The sequence below is a fragment of the Phacochoerus africanus genome, chromosome 11 (assembly GCF_016906955.1).
Source record: "Phacochoerus africanus isolate WHEZ1 chromosome 11, ROS_Pafr_v1, whole genome shotgun sequence".
NCBI classification, from domain to species: domain Eukaryota; kingdom Metazoa; phylum Chordata; class Mammalia; order Artiodactyla; family Suidae; genus Phacochoerus; species Phacochoerus africanus.
In genome coordinates this window covers 98,930,210-98,950,265 of record NC_062554.1, presented here as the reverse complement: position 1 = coordinate 98,950,265, position 20,056 = coordinate 98,930,210, and the positions used below count along the sequence as shown (strand labels likewise).

General features: G+C 33.8%; 1 protein-coding gene across 1 annotated transcript; it reads left to right on the top strand.

Moving 5' to 3' along the window:
• The first annotated feature begins 1,591 nt into the window (after positions 1-1,591).
• On the top strand, positions 1,592-19,782 carry LOC125112170 (platelet glycoprotein 4-like). Its single transcript, XM_047754397.1, has 4 exons — positions 1,592-1,711; positions 10,587-10,747; positions 15,080-15,227; positions 19,546-19,782. The coding sequence occupies exons 1-4, from the start codon at positions 1,592-1,594 to the stop codon at positions 19,780-19,782; spliced, it is 666 nt and encodes a 221-aa protein (XP_047610353.1).
• Positions 19,783-20,056: the final 274 nt, after the last annotated feature.

Genomic DNA, 20,056 nt, shown 5'->3' with positions numbered 1-20,056 from the left:
AAAAGATTCAACATATGCCCAGAAGGGACAGCATAAGCAATTCATGAGCACTGGTTTAAATACAATCTAATGAATGGAATATATTTCTGCCTATTGTTTTCAATATCAGAATAATAAATTCTTGTCAACTTTGTTATAATATGATCTACTCATTCCACTAAGAATTTCTCCTAATCTTTATGAAAGTACCTTATATTATATAAACATAACCAGACTGACTAGGTGAAATATATACTGTATATATTTCCACAACCTAGTTGATTTTTAAAGAATTCCCATGAGTCAGATGCCCATGGCAAAATGAACAATATTGCTCTTGAACATAGTGAAAAAAATACACACACACACACACACACGGAGGGAGACCAGTAAGGAAGCAATGCCTATCACAGAAACTAGGCACTGGCTATATTACATATCTTCTTTTCAATGTTAGATTATCTAAAAGTTATTAAAAATGAAATTGAAAATAAAGTACTCTTTTGTAAAACACTTCAGTGTTTTCAATGCTGTTTATAAGATAGTATTTAGGCATAAACTCAGTATTCATGAAAATGGAACTTTCTTTAAATAGTGATTATAATCTTGATGGTATTAGAGAGTAGTCTAGTTTTAATTTTCAGAGAATGTATTTTCCCAATTTATTCATATTTTTCTGTTTTGACAGATATCTTACAAATGATTAGAAGAATTGATTCCTTCTGAGACCTCATCAGATCATTTCCTGCAAAATCCTCATCTTTCTGTCTACTTGTGGAAAAGGTATAGTAAAGAAAACATCTGTCACCTTCTTAGAGCTTAACATTTAGAAGGAAAAGACATCCATCAACATTCAGTTTGTAGAAGAATTCCAGACAGGGTGCATATGGTTGTGTTTGGAGGGTGAAAATCCCAAGTGTCCCGGGCTGAGGGAAGGTAGACAGTGTGAGTACAGTTAGCATGTTCTTCTTCAATAAGGTTTCGGTTTGTTAATGATCACTAGGAAGAAAATTTTATAAAGGGGAATTTTGAAGAATGAAAAATGAACATGACAATATTTATTATTTCTACCACTGCTAGGTAGTTCATAGCCAGAAAGGAGAAGACCTAGAAAGTTTTGTAAAGCAGAAAGAAAAGCATCTGTTTATTTATAACTGGACAACTGATCTGCTTCAGCTGCGTGTTTTCTTTGTATTTGATCTTTTTTTTATTTACATAATGGTTTTTATTTTTTTTATTATAGCTGGTTTACTCAGTGTTCTGTCAATTTTCTACTGTACAGCATTGTGACCCAGTTCGCATACATATACAGATTCTATTTTCTCACATTATAATGCTCCATCATAAGTGACTAGATATAGTTCCCAGTGCTATACAGTAGGATCTCATTGCTTAACCATTCCAAAGGCAATAGTCTGCATCTATTAACTCCAAGTTCCAAATCCATTCCTCTCCTTCCCTCTCCCCCTTTGCTTTTCCTACTGATGTTTAAGCTTCTGTTTTATGATCTCCTTCTAATAACAGAAACATACCTCTTGAGAACCACCTTCCTTAGACCACATAGTTTGAAAAAAGCAGGTGCTGAATCTTAGTTTTTCCATGAACAAGAAAAATGCACTGTGACAGAAACTCTGGGCTCATTGCTGGTGCTGTGATTGGTGCATTTCTGGCCTTATTAGGAGGTATTCTAATGCCAGTTGGAGACATGCTTATTCAGAAGACAATTAAAAAGGCACAAGTAGCATCCAGAATTTTTCTAGTCATTCTGATTCATTCTATTTTCTTTCCTTTTTGGGCTTGGTGTGCCTCTTTTATATTTTATGGCAATTCTCAATTTTGTGGCTCGAACACGAGGGTTGTTATGAACAACTGAAACTATATGATTGAGAAATGCCCAAAGTGTGATGTATATTCTGTATGAATGCACTGTAATCTTAAATATAATATCTAAGTTCTCATTAAAAAAATTATTTTAGTTATGGGAGTTCCCATCGTGGCACAGTGGAAATGAATCCGACTAGGAACCATGAGGTTGAGGGTTCGATCCCTGGTCTCGCTCAGTGGGTTATGGACCTGGCATTGCTGTGAGCTATGGTGTAGGTCGCAGACGTGGCTCAGATCCCCTGTTGCTGTAGCTATGGTGTAGACCAGAGGCTACAGCTCAGATTAGACCCCTAGCCTGGGAACCTCCATATGCCATAAGCATGGCCCTAAAAAGACAAAAGACAAAAGACAAAAAAAACACATTGTAAGTATGCAAATTAGTGGAAATAATTGCTTTTAATTGTATTCAAAGTGTATGCTGATATGCTATTGAATAAAAAAAATAAGTGTATTTTGTTAGGATATCTCTTTCAAAGTAGTTGCGCTTTGGATAATACTGAGAAAAGTAAATCACATTTCATATATATGTATATATAAAATGTAAATATAATTGTGTTTAATATTTATGTAGGTACATTGGCAAACTCTAGTTTTTTTGTTTGGTAAGCTGCTTTGTATAGTATGTACAATAGTATGATTGTCTTGTAAATGTTTCCTATTGATGAAGTTTTATATTTGAATCTTAGAAAATACTTTGACAAATGTTATGTACATACAAGTTGACTCTAGTTTTACCTTTGAAAAACTTTGCACAACAAGCTAGAATATAGTTTTCACCCCAGTTCCTTCTGATTCCTCTGGAATTCCTTTTCCTGCCAAAACTGTTATCTGTCTTATCCATTTGATCATGTTTGACATCTTTTCTTAGTAGGAATATAAAATAATTGTATATATTATGACCTGAATATTGTCTCCTTCCTTGGAATTTCCAGTTATCTTACTATTTTTAGCATAGTTCAATAGAGACAGATGGGTGATTGTAAGGTGGGGGTTGTCTAACAGTGTGAAAGGGAATCATCATTGTTCAACACCCTTTCTTCTCTATAAACTGTTTCTGTTCTGTATCTTCTGTGAAGACAAAACAGGGTCTAACAGAGAGACTATAACTTATCTTTTGGAAAAATCTTCAGAATAAGGATGTACAATAATCTTCCAGTGCACAGCATTTTAGACAAAGATATTTTTTCTGATATGTAATTTATGATCAGTAGCTGAATACTGATCATCTATTTTTATTATTATTATTCAACAATATTAGTGCATATAGACTCTGTTAGATTGCACAGGAGGTGTTAGCATCTATTTAACTGTTGAATATTTACCTCCAAGTTCGTAATAATTAATCTTGAGGAAATAAGAGTTCTAAGGCATCAACAGCTTGCTTTTGTACAGAGGCTAAGGGAGAATAAAATAAATTTTTTTTCATCAACACATACATAATTTTACTAGGAAAAAGCATATTTAAATAAAACATACAGACCTGAATTGAATTCTAGAATTGAATTCTAAAATGTGGAATATGGAACATAAATGTCATTTAGAAAGAGAATTTCTCAGAGTATTCAATAACTTCAGGATGAAGGTGAGACAAGTTGTATTTTGAAGTATAAAATTCTGAAAGTCTAAGAAAGGATGCAATAAAATTGTCAAAGATCTGATTACTACTATAGAAATGGGGTGGAAATGCAACTAAGTGTTGTGAAGAGGGAGAGAAGTATATAGAAAATGTGAGAAAAATAATATCAACAAGAGAGATAGAAAGACAACATGTGTTTAGGTTTAGGAAGCTTTGGGCATCAGGCAAAATAATACTTAATTAATGGTATGATAGGTAAAAGTAGATGGTTTTTGGGTAGGTGTCAGATAGAACAAAATCTACTTTTAAAGACTAATACCAAATATACTATATACTAATATACTACATAACAATATCCTAATATACCATATCTTACATTAACATGCTAAATAATAAAGCATCTATTTAGTGTTGCTAAGAGATTCATATACACGAATCATTTAATCTTTACAAACATCTATGAGAAAATTCTATTATTTTGCCCATTTTACAGTCACAAGACTGTCAATCAAATTGCCAATTCACCTGGCCAAAAGGAAGAAGAGTCAGTTTCCAAACCTAGGCAACCTGAAAGCAGAGAGTGAATGAGGTGCACAGTCTTGTACTCTGTAATTCTACAACACAAAGTATTGGAAAGTAAGGAGACCAAACCAGGAAACCCAGGAAAAGCTCTGTAGGACATAACCACTTTCAAGGAGAATTTAAAATCCTGTTGTAGTTTGACATAACAAAAGGCACTCTGGCCTGGTGTGGTGGAGCACACAGAATTGAAGGGTGATGGGGTGCAGAATTGAAGGGACTGAATAGGGAGAGAGGAATAAAATAACAAACTGCAAGATGTGTACCTGAGTTATTGATAGGAATCTATATCTTAGGAGAAAAGGAGAGAGGTTTTATAAATGTATATTTCAAAGGTCAGAGCTCAGAGAAATTTGATCATTTCTATGGAGATTACAGATAAAAGCAAATAGACTTGCTTTCTAGAGAGTTTGAAGGTAGGGATAAAAGAGCAGAGAAATTACTAAAGGATTTGTGCATTCAGGGGTAGGTAGGAAAACAAAAACAGGAAAAGGAGAGCAATGATTTTATATAACAAAATGAAAACAAGAGTAATTTTTTGGAAGTTAGTGAGAGGCAGAACTCAAGGAAAAAGAGAATAGGATGATTTCAGGCAGATGAAAATTAAGGAAATAATGATTAGGACATAGCCACTAATGATTTTGAAAATATAATTTCAGTAGGGTAATAAGCAGGAATGAAATAAATAGAGTGCTTTTTCTTGTTTTTGAAATGAGGGTTATCTGCAGTCTTTACACTACATTGTAATCCAGCTGAATATTCACAGACTAAGACATCATTAGTATCCCTTCAGGGGTCAGGGGTCATGGGTACTTTAAAGACGAAGGCTGATTTTGCTCTCAGAATTCCATACAGCCACATAACCCTGCCCATTTCAATCACATAAAGATGCTGGAACTATTTTTATTTAAGTAAAACTGTCTCATTTTTATTTAGTTTACAAAAGTATTTTTTAAATGATATTGGCATATATACAGAGATATATACATATATCTATATATCTGGCATACAGCAGAAATATATATACTCCAGTAGAAGTATATATACTAATATATATATATATGTCTGGCATGCGGTAGAAGTCAAATCTCTGAATTATGTGTAAACACAAAGAGCCAAGTCGTACCTCTGCTTCAGAAGCATTTAGGTTATGCTAAAATAAATGCTGTTACTTTACAAGTGTATACAAGTTCTAGTTTACTATTGTTTATTTATTATTGAAATTCATTGTAGATTGCTCACATTATTTAACTAATAGCAAATTAGGAAAATTATTACTTGTATTCAAACACCATAAAAAATTGAACTGTGAAATTTTAAAAGATCAGAAAATCATCTCGTGTTGTAATCTAAATTTTAAAAGTATAGAATTGGGATTCTGTGATACCTACTGGTTCTAAAAGATGACACCTAATACCAGCATTTGAAAGGGCCTAAAATACCTTACAATTTACTTTGTATATACTTGGATGTATACATATACATACAAAAATACTAATTTCATGTATTTCAACATAATAATATTATTTATTCCCATATATATAATATATACAATATGTATATATTATATATACATATATATGAATATATATTTACACATTTTCAAAGGGTGTTTTCTAAGGATTTATGACTTTTAAAGATTATAGCTGAAAACTCTCTTTCCAGTATTTTAGACTATGACTCCTAGTAGATTTGTGTGGAGCTAGCAGGTTTATGTAATCTTGCTAGAGAGACTAAAAGTCAGTGGTATGAACTGCTACAAATGTGGAATGTAGAAATTATCAAAGGACTTCAGAAAAAGGTCAAAGTTCAGCCACCATTTACAAAGGATAATTTACTACTTAACATTGTTAATATCACTTGATAAATATTTCATGAATATGGTATAACGCAGACCATTTTAAATGAATATTTATTTAATTTCCCTATGATATTAGATATACAATACCAAGAAGGGATTTGAAGATTTTTTTCCAATTAAAAGACTAATATTCAAACATGCTATCACTTTCTCCCCCCATTCTTGAAAAACATGAACTTTTAGTAGCAAAATAAAAGTTTTCTGATAAAATAAACTGAAATAATTATATTTGTTCATTAAAATGATTAAATTTTTAAATTAGCAGTCCATATTTAATAATAAATTAATTTATATTCATGTAAATTTTATAATATATGCTTAGATATTTATAGATATGATAAAATAATTTATAGATTTTTATAGTTTCTAGATAGCTCTAAAAGAAACTCCTGAAGTGTAGGCTATTAAAAAATTGTAGTATTCTAAATTTAATGACAATGAGAACATGAAACTATCTAAATCAAATTGTAAATTTAAATAGCAGTATAACATGAATTAAACACTCATATATTTGTATATTAATTCCCATAATAAAATCACTTAAAATGTTTTAAGAAGCAGCAGGTCAGCCTATGTAATCTTCTTCCTCCAGTCCAACTTTAATTTTCATGCCAAATAAAAAATCTCCCACTTTAGCTTCTTACTTAAACTCTTGGAAGCTAATTTCTGAGTTTCAGAAACAAATGTAGTCTATTCCACCAAATTTTATTCTGAGGTAATTGATGACTTGATAACCTGAAACTAAAACCACTTTTGATGTTAGAGTAACTGTCACTGATACTTGAATTCACTTTTTCTCCCAGTATGCACATATATATATGTGCACAATGCTCACATATAGGAGAAAATTTTTTGAACGTGGGAAAACTGCTTGTAACTGATCCTAAGCATAACAAATTGTGGTAGTGAGTGGAGAGGATAAGGACTATTTTCAGTATGTTTCTGATTTTTAGGGGACTAGTGATTTCACTGGATGAAGAATAAATATAAAAATGATGAAATAGCAGAAAAAAGTGTCACAGGATTTTACATGAGTTATTGCCACATGACTGGTTTAGACAATTATCCTAGGAGAGAAGTAGTTAAAGAAATCTGGGAAGTAAATGAGATTAGACTTCTTCCTCTAAAGGGAGGAGAGAATTTGAATTTTAATAATAACCAACACCTATTGAATGCTTTCTCTGTGCTAACACTGTTCTAAGTGCTTACATTTAGTAATTCCTATAACACCCCTAAGAGATAAATATGTAACTAAATGATGTTCCACTTTGATTTTCAAAAATACTAATGTCATGTATTTCAACCTAATAATATTATTCTTATTATCCCCATATTATAGATTCGGAAACTGAGGTACAAAAAATTACATAACCTGCTCAAGTTTAAATGGTTAAAACATGACCAGACCCAGACTGGAGATCAAACTCACAGCCTCTAGTTTCATTGTTAACCACTGCATTCTAGGTTTTGAGTGAAGACAATGTACTTGGTCCGGCTGGGAGTAGGTTGAGGAAATCTACTCAGAGATTAAGATATGCTATACATGATCCTGTCCCTTGGTCCTTTGCAAGATTCTTGAGACATGGGACAATGTATTTTCTATATACGTACCCTACATAGTCCACACATAGGAGGATACCAAGGACATTTTAGCAGTTACAAGTTGCCCATCATGTTGGTGAAGTACTACCATTCTGTAGCAGCAGTAATCAAGTGATCATGTGACTACATAGAAGATATTACTGCCCCAAACTGTGCTTTCAAATGAATGTAGCAAGGTTTCTAGGCTTTCAACCCAGCTGGAGACCATGTCTTTTGAGAGTCATCAGGCTGGAATCCAGTCATTACCATGGGTGGATACTCTGAATACTTAAAGTCAGGGACAGATACTGCTGTTCGTATCAGCCAAGTGAGAGAATCGTAAGTTATATTAACTTTTCTGTATACATAATTATCAATTTTGTACTTCACGTTTAGCAAAAGTTTTACAATATAGGCCAGGCAGTACAAAGTCAATTTAAAATCAAAGCCTCTTATACTCACAGTGGCATAAATACTTTGATTCATTTTAAAATTAGAGGAACTTATGATATCTTTATTCTTGGTACTCAAAGAGGCTTATACAATTTTCTAATGCACATGTTAGTGTTACATTCTGAGGAAATGCATTCCTATTTTGTACTATTCAATATTTTTCTTTTTTCTTTTTTTCTTTTTTTTTTTTTTTTGGTCTTTTTGCTATTTCTTTGGGCCGCTCCCGTGGCATATGGAGGTTCCTAGGCTAGGGGTCGAATCAGAGCTGTAGCCACTGGCCTCTGCCAGAGCCACAGCAACGCGGGATCTGAGCCGCATCTGCGACCTACACCACAGCTCATGGCAACGCCGGATCCTTGACCCACTGAGCATGGTCAGGGACCGAACCCGCAACCTCATGGTTCCTAGTGGGATTCGTTAACCACTGCGCCACGATGGGAACTTCCTCAATATTTTTCTATTTGTCTATGAACAATTCATGGTGTTAAGGAAACTATACAAAATTTTATAATTACAAGAGAAATCCCCTGGTTCTCCATTATCTACTTCTATATTGTCATACAAAATAGAATCAGACATCTGTTTCTCTAGGACCTAAAAAAATGGGTGGGATTAGATGATCCTAACTCAACCTGCTGATAATTTATTGCCTTCATTTCAAAAGTGTTTCGACTTTCACATTTAAAATAATAATAATAAAATATCTGGAGTTCCTGTCATGGCTCAGCAGTAATGAAGCTGACTAGGATCCATGAGGACGTGGGTTCAATCTCTGGCCATGCTCAGTGGGTTAAGGATCCAGCATTGCTCTGTTTGTGGTATGGGCCAGAAGCTACAGCTCTGATTTGACCCCTAGCATGGTAACTTCCATATGCCATGGATATAGCCCTAAAAAAGACTACATAAATAAATAAAATAAAAATATCAGGATCAACAAATAAGACAAAGTGATTTATGGCCTGTAGAAGAAACACATGATAGACTTGCAATGTCTACTTAAATGAGATGCACAAGCATTAGAGTTAGGGAATTTTCTGTTCTGTCACATATATTCTATCACAATCCCTTTTCAATTCCATAAACATTTGAGTTCTACTCATTAAGAACTGAAAATATATGCCTTGAGAGTCACATGATAAATAATTGATATTGTATTTGTCCTTAAGATTCTTATAGTATGAGAGTAACCATGTGTATGTGTGTATGTTCCTGTGAGTTCTCTCCTCCTCAAGTCTCTTGTAATGGGGAAAACTAACATAGTTTTCAGCTTCTATATATATTTCAGCTATAATACCCTCATCATTTAGGGTAAAAACTTTTACATTTACAAGAATAGCCATATTACTTTACATGGAATTTTGTCTTACTTTTGACCTTGCTACATAAATAAGACTTTTGAAGAGCAAATAAAAGTTTTTCAAGGCCAATTATTTGCAAAACGTAAGAAGTTCTAACATCACATTAGCTGCTTCCTTGTATCAGTGTAAAAGGATTGCAACAGCACAGGATTTTGTAAAGGCATTTTAGTTGATACCTTGTTCTTCTCTAAAGAATTCCCTTATTCTCTGCATTAAGTAATAAAGTATCCTGAAGAGATGAAACTTAATTTGACTTCTACCAAGTAAGTGCAGAGGTGACAGGAAAAAATAAATAAAAAAAATAAAAGCCCAGTGTATAAGAGGACTAGCTTAGGGGTGGAAGACTAGGATCCTTGTCATGATTCTACTTGTCTAGGTTACCCGTGGGCCAGCCACCTGGTTTCTCAGACCTCAGCATGCTTTCCTAGAAAGTGTGCTTAACACTCAGTGTCTTTTCCTGATCCGTCATTCTACACATTGCTGCTCCCAGTTGAAGGAAACAAGCAGTCCCATAGCCCGGAAGCACAAGAGCCAATTTCTCATGTAGGGTTTCCTGATTCTGTCATTGGTATTTTTTTATTTCCCTATATTCATCACAAGAGGCATCAAGGACTTTTAATGGATTTTGCAGAAGAAGAATAGTACAACTTACTTATTTTATCCTTTTATCTAAAAAATAGTAACCTAATATTAATGTCTTAGACTATTCTCATTTTTGGAAACATACTACTAGGCTGTTGCAAATGTACTAAGAGTCGGGAAAGCCACATTGAGCAGGGTTTGGAAGGGGAGACGTCAAATGTGTGTTTTTCTTAATGTAACATGTGCTAGTGATCTTCTTCCCTTAAAGTGACTAACTGCTAAAGAAATAGAAGAGGCACTAAAAACCACTAGGTTTTTATCTCATTTTTTTTCTTTTCTGCCTCCTTAGTCCAACTCACTGAGGGCAGAAGAAGAGTTAATGGTTGACCTGATAAGAATTTTTGGGGAAACTTTTAATAAAAGTTGCTTAATAAATCATGTCAGAAACTGTCACAATATTGCCTTAGAGTCACTCTAAAGTTTGCCAATGGTTGGCCTTAAAATCAGCAGACATGTCTGCAGCATTACACAATGATTCTCTCTGTAAGAGGTTAACTGAGAGATATTGCTATAATTTGTTGAAAACATTTTTGTTGTGAGTGTGTGGCAGTTTGCAAAGGTGCTTATTTAAAAGGTCCTTTAGCTTGGTCCTTTCATTGATTAACTAAAGGTTTTATCTTCCGCAAGTGCCCATATTTATTACCAAAAAAAAAAAATTTTTTCTTTTTCATAGGAAGCTGTCCTTGAAGAAGGTACAATTGCTTTTAAAAATTGGGTTAAAACAGGCACAGAAGTTTACAGACAGTTTTGGATCTTTGATGTGCAGAATCCAGAGGAAGTAGCAATTAATAGCAGCGTAATTAAAGTTAAGCAAAGAGGTCCTTACACGTACAGGTAAGCAAGTCGCCATGGATGGGTGGCACTCTTTCCTGGATCATAAATATTTCTGAAAAGTTTTCATTTAACAAATGCCATTGTACTGAAATGTACTTATTAATTTCTTGCCACTAATATACATTGAAATTTTTTCTGCCTACCTAAAATCCTAACCTAAGGATTTAATGATGATAAGAAATGCAGATTTTGATTATGAATTTGCCAGCATTAATTAACTTCCTTAGATTTAAGAATTTACAGGTGCCATACACTTACAGCATATATTGTCAACAACTCGAAAATATGCATTCAAAATGGAAAAAAACTATCAAAATTTTAAAAACCAGAGAGTATTTTAAAAAGACTAAAATTGAATGTGTTGGTTATATGAGTGGTTTTCAGAGTACAGCTCCTGGAACAGTACTATCAGCATCACCTGAGAAATGCAAATTCTCAGGCCCCATCTTAGACCTAATGATTCAAGAGAATCTGGGATTAGACCCTGGTAATAAGTTTTACAAATATAATGGTTGATTTCAATACATAATTTTGAGAATCCCAGGAAGAAACTGATTTTAATAGCTATAATACCTGCTAAGGGTTTCTCTTCAAACTAATTTGTATTAGTTTGGAGAGAAGTCCAGGTTGTATGGGTGTTTTTATTTATTCAGTAGTTTTATTCTTATCTCTTCCTCATTACTGGGACTAAATAAGCTACATCTTTATCTCATATGCCTTAATAGTTTAACATACTTTTTAAATAGAATTTTAGGTTATTAGAACTAGAAGGAAATAATTAACCAGAACATTCATTTTGTAAATTAAAAAATATAAAAACTGATACCAGAGCATATGAAATGATTAGCATATGTTCACACAAACTTAGAAACTGATAACTCTAGATTTTATAATAGACTTTCTCCTATCTAAAATACAGAGTATGTGTCTTTTCTAACTATCAAGCAGGAAAAGAGAAAATTGAGATGCTGAAAATCCTAACTTTATCCAAGTCTAGAAATATATTTAGATTATCTAGAGTTAAGTCCTAATGTATCATTTGTTATACAAATGCTGATTTTTCCTCAATAATAATTCTAACTAGGTAAACACTGATCAATCATGTCATAAAATTTACTATTTGTAGTGATTTCTTATAATTCAGTTTTACTTTACCATTTGTTTTAATTTATAATTATATATTTTATTTCCTCTCCATGCATTATGTTTCTAGATTGACAACTTACAATCAAATATAATGAAGTAACAGTGCTTATGAGGGTAATGCCTGCTGCCTAGTATCATGATCAGTCAGTTGCAAAGGCCTATTGACTATTCTGTCCTAGTAACTGTCCTTAAATTCCCTGTCTCCAGGAACATGTCTGTGACTATTCACAACTCTGTCAAATAAAAGTTGGTTGTCCTTGTTACAGAAAAAAGTCTTACCTTTGGAAATGCTTTTATTTTTTCATGGGCTTATAGTTCTTATGTTATTATCAAAAGCATATATGAATATCTAAACTCCAAAAATATGTTGTCGCTATGATATGTACCTAGGAAAATCTAGAATTCACACATGACCTAATAAGAATCAAAGCATAATTGTTTTAGAAATCATGACTAATTGAGCTAATACATGTAAGGAAAGAGAATACTTATTAGAATTTGAGAATTCATCACAGATTGGAGGTATTATGATTGTTTGTCTAGAAAGGGTTATGTTTTTACTTTTAAGTGTGTTAATTGGGGTGTGAGAAAACATACACATGATATTGAGTCCTATCCTAGTCCTGCTCTGAGAGGTGACAGCTAATATAAATTTTATTCTTAGAGGCTTTAACCCATGTCTCTAAGGGATTAAAAGGGGGTGGGATAGATATAACTGATTTATTTGGAAAAGCAAAGAGGGGAGGGTCAGAGAAGAGAAGTTGGATTTGCAGCTAAAGTATATCAACAATAAACTCTTTATCTAACACAGTTAAAGGATTTTATGATCAACCACGAGTCATCTTGTCTCATGATACCTCCAAAATGAGTCCTAGTGTCTGCTCGGATGCCTTAAATAATGGGAAAATGAATTTTCAGAAAAAGTTAATAGTTTGAGTCTTCCATGTGTTGAGGTGAACCAGCCTCCCCATGAATTGTACTCTGAAATCAGTTGAAACTGGAAGTGGAGGAGGATGTCCTTCCTCAAAGAGAACAACTGGCTTGTTTGGCTTTTGACTGTTAAAGTGACCTTGATGGAACTTTGATTGATGGGGCATGACAGGAGTCAAAGCATGAAATTGCCTGGATTGAGATCCTAATTATACATATTCCAACCCACACCATCTCTATGAAGACCTAGTAATTCTTCAGAGTATTCTCAGATCTACCATAAAATATTTTTTTTTTTTAAAAACTTTATTTTGGCAGGATTACTTAGAAAGCAGTCCTGGCCTAAATCTGAGGTAAGTTCCTCTCTTTGACCTTATTAGTTTGCATTTTCTAAAACCCTTACATATTCTAATTTTCAAATAAAACTTGAGTGATTATGTTCTCTTTTTAAAAATGTATTCTGAACAGGTCATAATTGAAGGATTTCTCTCTTAGTGGGTGCCATCTACTGATAGAATGTTTTAAGTACAACAAAGTATGTAGGTGAGAATTATTTTTCTATTATTTCAACAATTATATATAAATGCTCCTGAGGATTAAACTATTTTCATTTTAAATGTTAATAATATATAGTATAATTTAAAAATACAATCATAAAAGAGAAAATAGTAATTGACTAGTAATAGACTGTGCAGGGTGCTGTTTCAGATTTTTATATTCTTTGTTATGTTTACAGTACTCCAAGAAGAATAAATAAGAAAACATTGAAGAAACTGTGTTAGAAATAAGATATATTTCTATCATTTGTGAATTTTCTTTTTAAATGATTAATTTATTCATTCAAAAATGTTTATTGAGAACTTACCATATATCAGACACTGTGCTTAGGGATGAAAAACACTCATATTTATCCTACAAGAATTTATATTTTTATTATATATGATTGAAATCAAGTGTGGTTTTTTCTGTTTTGTTTTTATATTTCGGTCCCATTTTTTTTAGTTTTTATCTTAGGTAACAACAGGTCATTACTGTAACCTTATGTAATAGACATTCAGATATGTGATAGAGCAATGAATAATGTAACATTTATATCACCTCAGTAAATATATTGTGCTTGTAAAAAATTGTTTTCCATAATAATCACCTTTTACTACATTCCTAAAAAATAGTTGATACTTTGCCTAGAAATTTTAGAGGTAGGAGAATAGAACTTATAAATATTCAATAAACATGGGGAATGATGGAGGGGAATTGATCTGCAAAGTGGAAATTATAATCCATCAGTTATCTTTAATCTCATTAAAATACTGGAAATTATTGAAAAGTCAGTGCAAAAAACTCTGTGAACTTTGAACAGTTGTTCTAATACTAAAAAAACATTCCTTACACTTCCTTCTCTACCCTCTCCTCCTGACACTTAGGATAAAAGCTTAACATTTGGAGTTGTTGGCATGGCTCAGTGTTTAATGAATCTGACTAGAAACCATGAGTTTATGGGTTCGATCCCTGGCCTTGCTCAGTGGGTTAAGGTTCTGGCATTGCTGTGAGCTGTGTTGTAGGTCACAGACGTGGCTCAGATCTGGTGTTGCTGTGGCTCTGGTGTAGGCCAGTAGCTACAGCTCTGATTGGACCCCTAGCCTAGGAACCTCCATATGCCACAGGAGCAGCCCTAGAAAAGGCAAAAAAAAAAAAAGGCTTAACATTTGAGTATAGGATGCAAACCCTTTTATGTTTGAGATCTTGCTCATTCTGGTGGTTATATGTCTACCACTCTACTTCCTCTGACTCTTTAAACCAACACTATTGAAATATTTACATTTCTAAAACCATACCACATTTTTACTTTTTATCTTATACATGTTACATTCTACCCTGTTTTGCCTAAATAAACTTCTCCTTGTCATCAGACCACTTATGTATAATTATATTTTGTCCATTATACTACCATAACCATCCCAAACATGTGTTTGTCTCTGTTCCTTGTTTTCACGTAGACTCTGTGTAAACTACAATAAAAACACATATTACTTCTCCCCACTGCTTCCTTAAATGCAAATTTAAGGAACTTTTCCCTTCTCTAATTAGCTAGAGTCACAGCATTGGCTTATTTATCATTTTAACCTACTTGTTGAACATAATTTCTAACATACGAAACATACTCAACAAATTATTTGATGCATGAATGGATGGTATTTGAGACTTTATGTTCACTTCAAACAATTATTTTGAGTTTTATATATTTCTGTTTTTCAGAGTTCGTTATCTAGCCAAGGAAAATATAACCCAGGACCCTGAGACCCACACAGTCTCTTTCCTACAGCCCAATGGTGCCATCTTTGAATCCTCGCTATCAGTTGGAATAGAGAAAGACACCTTCACTGTTCTCAATCTGGCTGTGGCAGTAAGCAGACAAACAGCAATATTATTTGTTTTTTAAATACTCTAGAATCCACTGCAAGTAATCCAATAATTAGAACTATCATTAGATATTCTTTATTTTGTCATTTTTATAAAAATGTGTTCTTATGGAATTACTTTGAATGACAGTCACTTAGAAAGACAAGATCATATCATTACCGACTGCATTAGAAGACCACTTACACTACTGTCATGAAAAAGTGGATGTAAATTTGAAAGACTCCTCCCTATGGCTCACACTGAGGCAGAAAAGCTGGAGTAGCAATACTCATATCAGAAAAAATAGACTTTAAAATGAAGAATATTTTAAGGGAAAAGGAAGGACATTACATAATGATCAAAGGATCAATCCAATTAAGAAGATATAACAATTTTAAATATCTACACACCCAACATAGGTTCACCACAATACAAAAGGCAACTGCTAAAAACCTTAAAAGGAGAAATCAACAATAACACAATAATACTGGGGGAATTTAACACCCCACTTACAGCAATGGACAGATCAACCAGACAGAAAATCAATAAGGAAACACAGGCCCTGAATGAAGCATTAAAACAGATGGATTTAATAGATATTTATAGGACATTCCATCCAAAAGCAACAGAATACACATTCTTCTCAAGTGCACATGGAACATTCTCTAAGATTGATCACATCCTGGGCTACAAATCCAACCTTGGTAACTTTTAGAAAATTGAAATCATATCAAGCTTCTTTTCCAACCACAATGCTATTTGACTGGAAATAAACAACAAGAAAAAAACTGCAAAAAGCACAAACACGTGGAGACGCAACAACATGCTACTAAAAAACCAATGGATCACTGAAGAAATCAAAGAGGAAAATAAAAAATACCTAGCAGCAAATGACAACAAAGATATGACACTCCAAAACCTATGGGATGAAGCAAAAGCTATTCTAAGAGGAAAGTTTATAGCAATACAAGCCCACCTCAGGAAACAAGAAAAAGCTCAAATCAACAAGCTAACTTTACATCTAAAGCAGCTAGATAGAGAGGAACAGACAAGACCTAAAGTTAGTAGAAGAAAAGAAATCATAAAGATCAGAGCAGAAATCAAGGAAATAGAAACAAAGAAAACCATAGAAAATATCAATGAAACAAAAAGCTGGTTTTTTGAAAAGATCAACAAAATTGATAAACCCTTAGCCAGACTTATTGAGAAAAAAAGAGAGAATACTCAAATCAATAAAATTAGAAATGAAAAAGAAGTAACAATGGACATCACAGAAATACAAAGGATCATAAGAGACTACTATATGCAACTATAGGCCAATAAAATGGAAAACCTAGAAGAAATGGACAAATTCTTAGAAAAGTACAATCTTCCAAGACTAAACCAAGATGAAATAGAAAAAGATGAATGGACCCATCACAAGAACTGAAATTGAAACTGTGATTAAAAAACTTCCAATAAACAAAAGTCCAGGACCAGATGGCTTCACAGGCGAATTCTACCAAACATTTAGAGAAACTATTTCAAAAAATTGCAGAGAAAGGGATACTCCCAAACTCATTCTATGAGGCCACCATCACCCTGGTACCAAAACCAGACAAAGATTCCACAAAAAAAGAAATCTACAGGCCAATTTCACTGATGAACATCGATATAAAAATCCTCCACGAAATACTAGCAAACCGCATCCAACAATACATTAAAAGGATTATACAGCATGATCGAGTGGGATTTATCCCAGGGATGCAAGGGTTCTTCAATATCCACAAATCCATCAGTGTGATACACCACATTAACAAACTGAAGAATCAAAACCATATGATCCTCTCAATAGATGCAGAAAAAGTCTTTGACAAAATCCAACACTCATTTGTGATAAAAACCCTTCAGAAAATGGGCACAGCAGGAAGCTACCTCAACATGATAAAGGCCATATATGACAAACCCACAGCGAACATCATTCTCAATGGTGAAAAGCTGAAAGAATTCCTGCTGAGATCAGGAACAAGACAAGGATGTCCACTCTTGCAGCTACTCTTCAGTATAGTTCTGGAAGTCCTAGCCACAACAATCAGATAAGTAAAAGAAATAAAAGGAATCTAAATTGGAAAGGAAGAAGTAAAACTATCACTATTTGCAGATTACATGATACTACACCTAGAGAATCCTAAAGATGCTACCAGAAAACTGTTAGAGCTCATCCACAAATTTGGCAAAGTTGCAGGATACAAAATTAATACACAGAAATTGATGGCATTTCTATACACTAACAATGAAAGATCAGAAATAGAAATTAGGAAAGCAATCCCATTTACCATTACATCCAAAAGAATAAAATACCTAGGAGTAGACCTACCTAAAGAGACAAAAGACCTGTACTCTGAAAACTATAAGTCACTGATGAAAGAAATCAAAGATGACACAATAGATGGAAAGATATACCATGCTCATGGATTGAAAGAGCTAATATTATCAAAATGACTATACTACCTAAAGCAATATACAGATTCAATGCAATCCCTATCAAATTACCAAGGACATTTTTCACAGAACTTGAACAAAATATTTTAAAGTTTGTTTGGAAGCACAAAAGCCCCAGAATAGCCAAAGACATCCTGGAAAAGAAAAATGGAGCTGGAGGCATCAGTCTCCTGGACTTCAGACTACACTACAAAGCAACAGTCATCAAAACTGTATGGTACTGGCACAAAGACAGAAATATAGATCAGTGGAACAGGATAGAAAACCCAGAATTAAACCCATACACTTACAGCCAACGATTCTATAACAAAAGAGGCAAGGATATACAATGGAGAAAGGACAGCTTGTTCAATAGTGGTGCTGGGAAAACTGGCTAGCCACATGGAAAAGAATGAAATTAGAACACTCCCTAACACCATACACAAAAATACACTCCAAATGGATTAAAGGCCTAGATATAATACCAGACATTATAAAACTCTTAGAGGAAAACATAGGCCAAACATTCTCTGACATAAACGACAGCAACATCTTCTCAGGTCCACCTCTCAGAGTATTGACAACAAAAACAAAAATAAAAAAAATAGGACCTAATTAAAATTGGCTAGAAAAATATAAATGTTTTAATGTCTGCTTCTTTGTTTGAAATCTGATTCAGTAGCCTCAGCATCAACTGCCAACTTGTTAAAAATGCATAATCTCATATGCTAACACAGACCTACTGAATCACAATCTGTAGTTTAACATGACCCCCAAGTGTTTTATATACACATGAAAATTCAAAAGGCCTTAAGTTATACCAAAATTGGTCCTGATTTAAGTTATACCAAAGTTGTGAAATAATTTTATTTGACCTGTTCCTGGTAATACACTTATTTATAAGTAGAATGACTTAAGAGAATAAAGCTATATAAGCATACTGAGATGAATGGAAACCTCTCAGACTTGAAAATTTGCTCTAAATATTCCACTAAGCTTGATTATTTGACTGTTGAGCCTGTAAATGTTATTTGCAGATGGTACTAGAGCTAATCTATATGGCAAGGTAGACAGTGAGGTGGAACTGAGACTAAACTCTCCAAATTTTTTGAAATGTGTTATTTTATCTGCTTGGCACCATTCATGTAAAGTTGAAGACAGGAGCAGGTAAAGGCAGGTAAGAGATACTCCCCAGAATTTATCTGAAATGCAATTTATCTCATTGAATAAAAGTATTCTTCAGGATCCAGAAGTTTTATATATTATACAAATTAAAGTGTATATATTAACAGTTACAGATCTTTACTCTGGGCCAAATAATGGGCTAGTTTTCTTATTTGCTAGATGTCTGGAGTAGGATATGGAGCAGGGCAAGGGAGAACATAAAGATGAGAGTGTATTTCTAGAGCAAATTGAGTGTCAATACAATGATAGAAGAGTGAATACAGCCAGTGTGGAAGAAAGAACTGTTGGAGACCACTGAACAGCTGAACTCTGCAGAAGCAAATATCTCTGACGCAGAGTTCTAGAGTACAGGGTCTCCTTCAAAGACATTAAGCATAAACTATGCTATTCTATAAGCAACTGCACTATATGAAGCATAAACTATGCTATTCTATAAGCAACTGCACTATATGAACTGCACTATATTCACCAGTGCTAATAGTTTCCTTTATTATTCACTAAGAGGTAGCCTTGTCATTGCCTATGCCTGCTTCTGCCCACTAAACTACATATGGCAACTTGCTTAATAAAACTTATGCAGGCTAAAGCCCAGGGCTTTTTGTTCTGCGGAACACAGTGCTTCCTGGTCCCCCACTTTCTAAATGTAAGAGTCTTGTATGTTTTTTTATATCATGCAGTCTCTCTTCCAGGATTCCCCCTTTCCCTGCCATGCTGGTCATGGCAGAGTGGCACCCAACAAGGGGCTGGAAGAGAAGGTCTGCCACAAGCAGAGAAAAAATGAAGGTCTGCCACAAGCAGGAAAAGGTAAAACTACAGGCGGCAGAAATGGTAGCCTTGCACTCAAGGGAGTCATGACCATGAGTGGGCAAACAGAAAATTTAAACCAGGATAACAAGGGGGAGAATAAATCATAGGGAACTAAACATTATATTCAATTGCTTAAATGTATGTTGAGACAGTCAGAGGCGTGGGTAACAGGGTCTAAGATAGAGGGATTATTAGAAGCCTTGATCAAATATAACCCTAAATTTCCAGGAAAGGATACTATGGATCAAGAATGTTGGGATCTCGTGGGAGAAAATTTAAAGCGCGCCCATCAGTCTGGGGCCTGTTTCTGTTTTTTTCTACATGGAAACCTATCATTCCAGTCTTTTGCTATATGGGAAATTTATATATATAATATATATA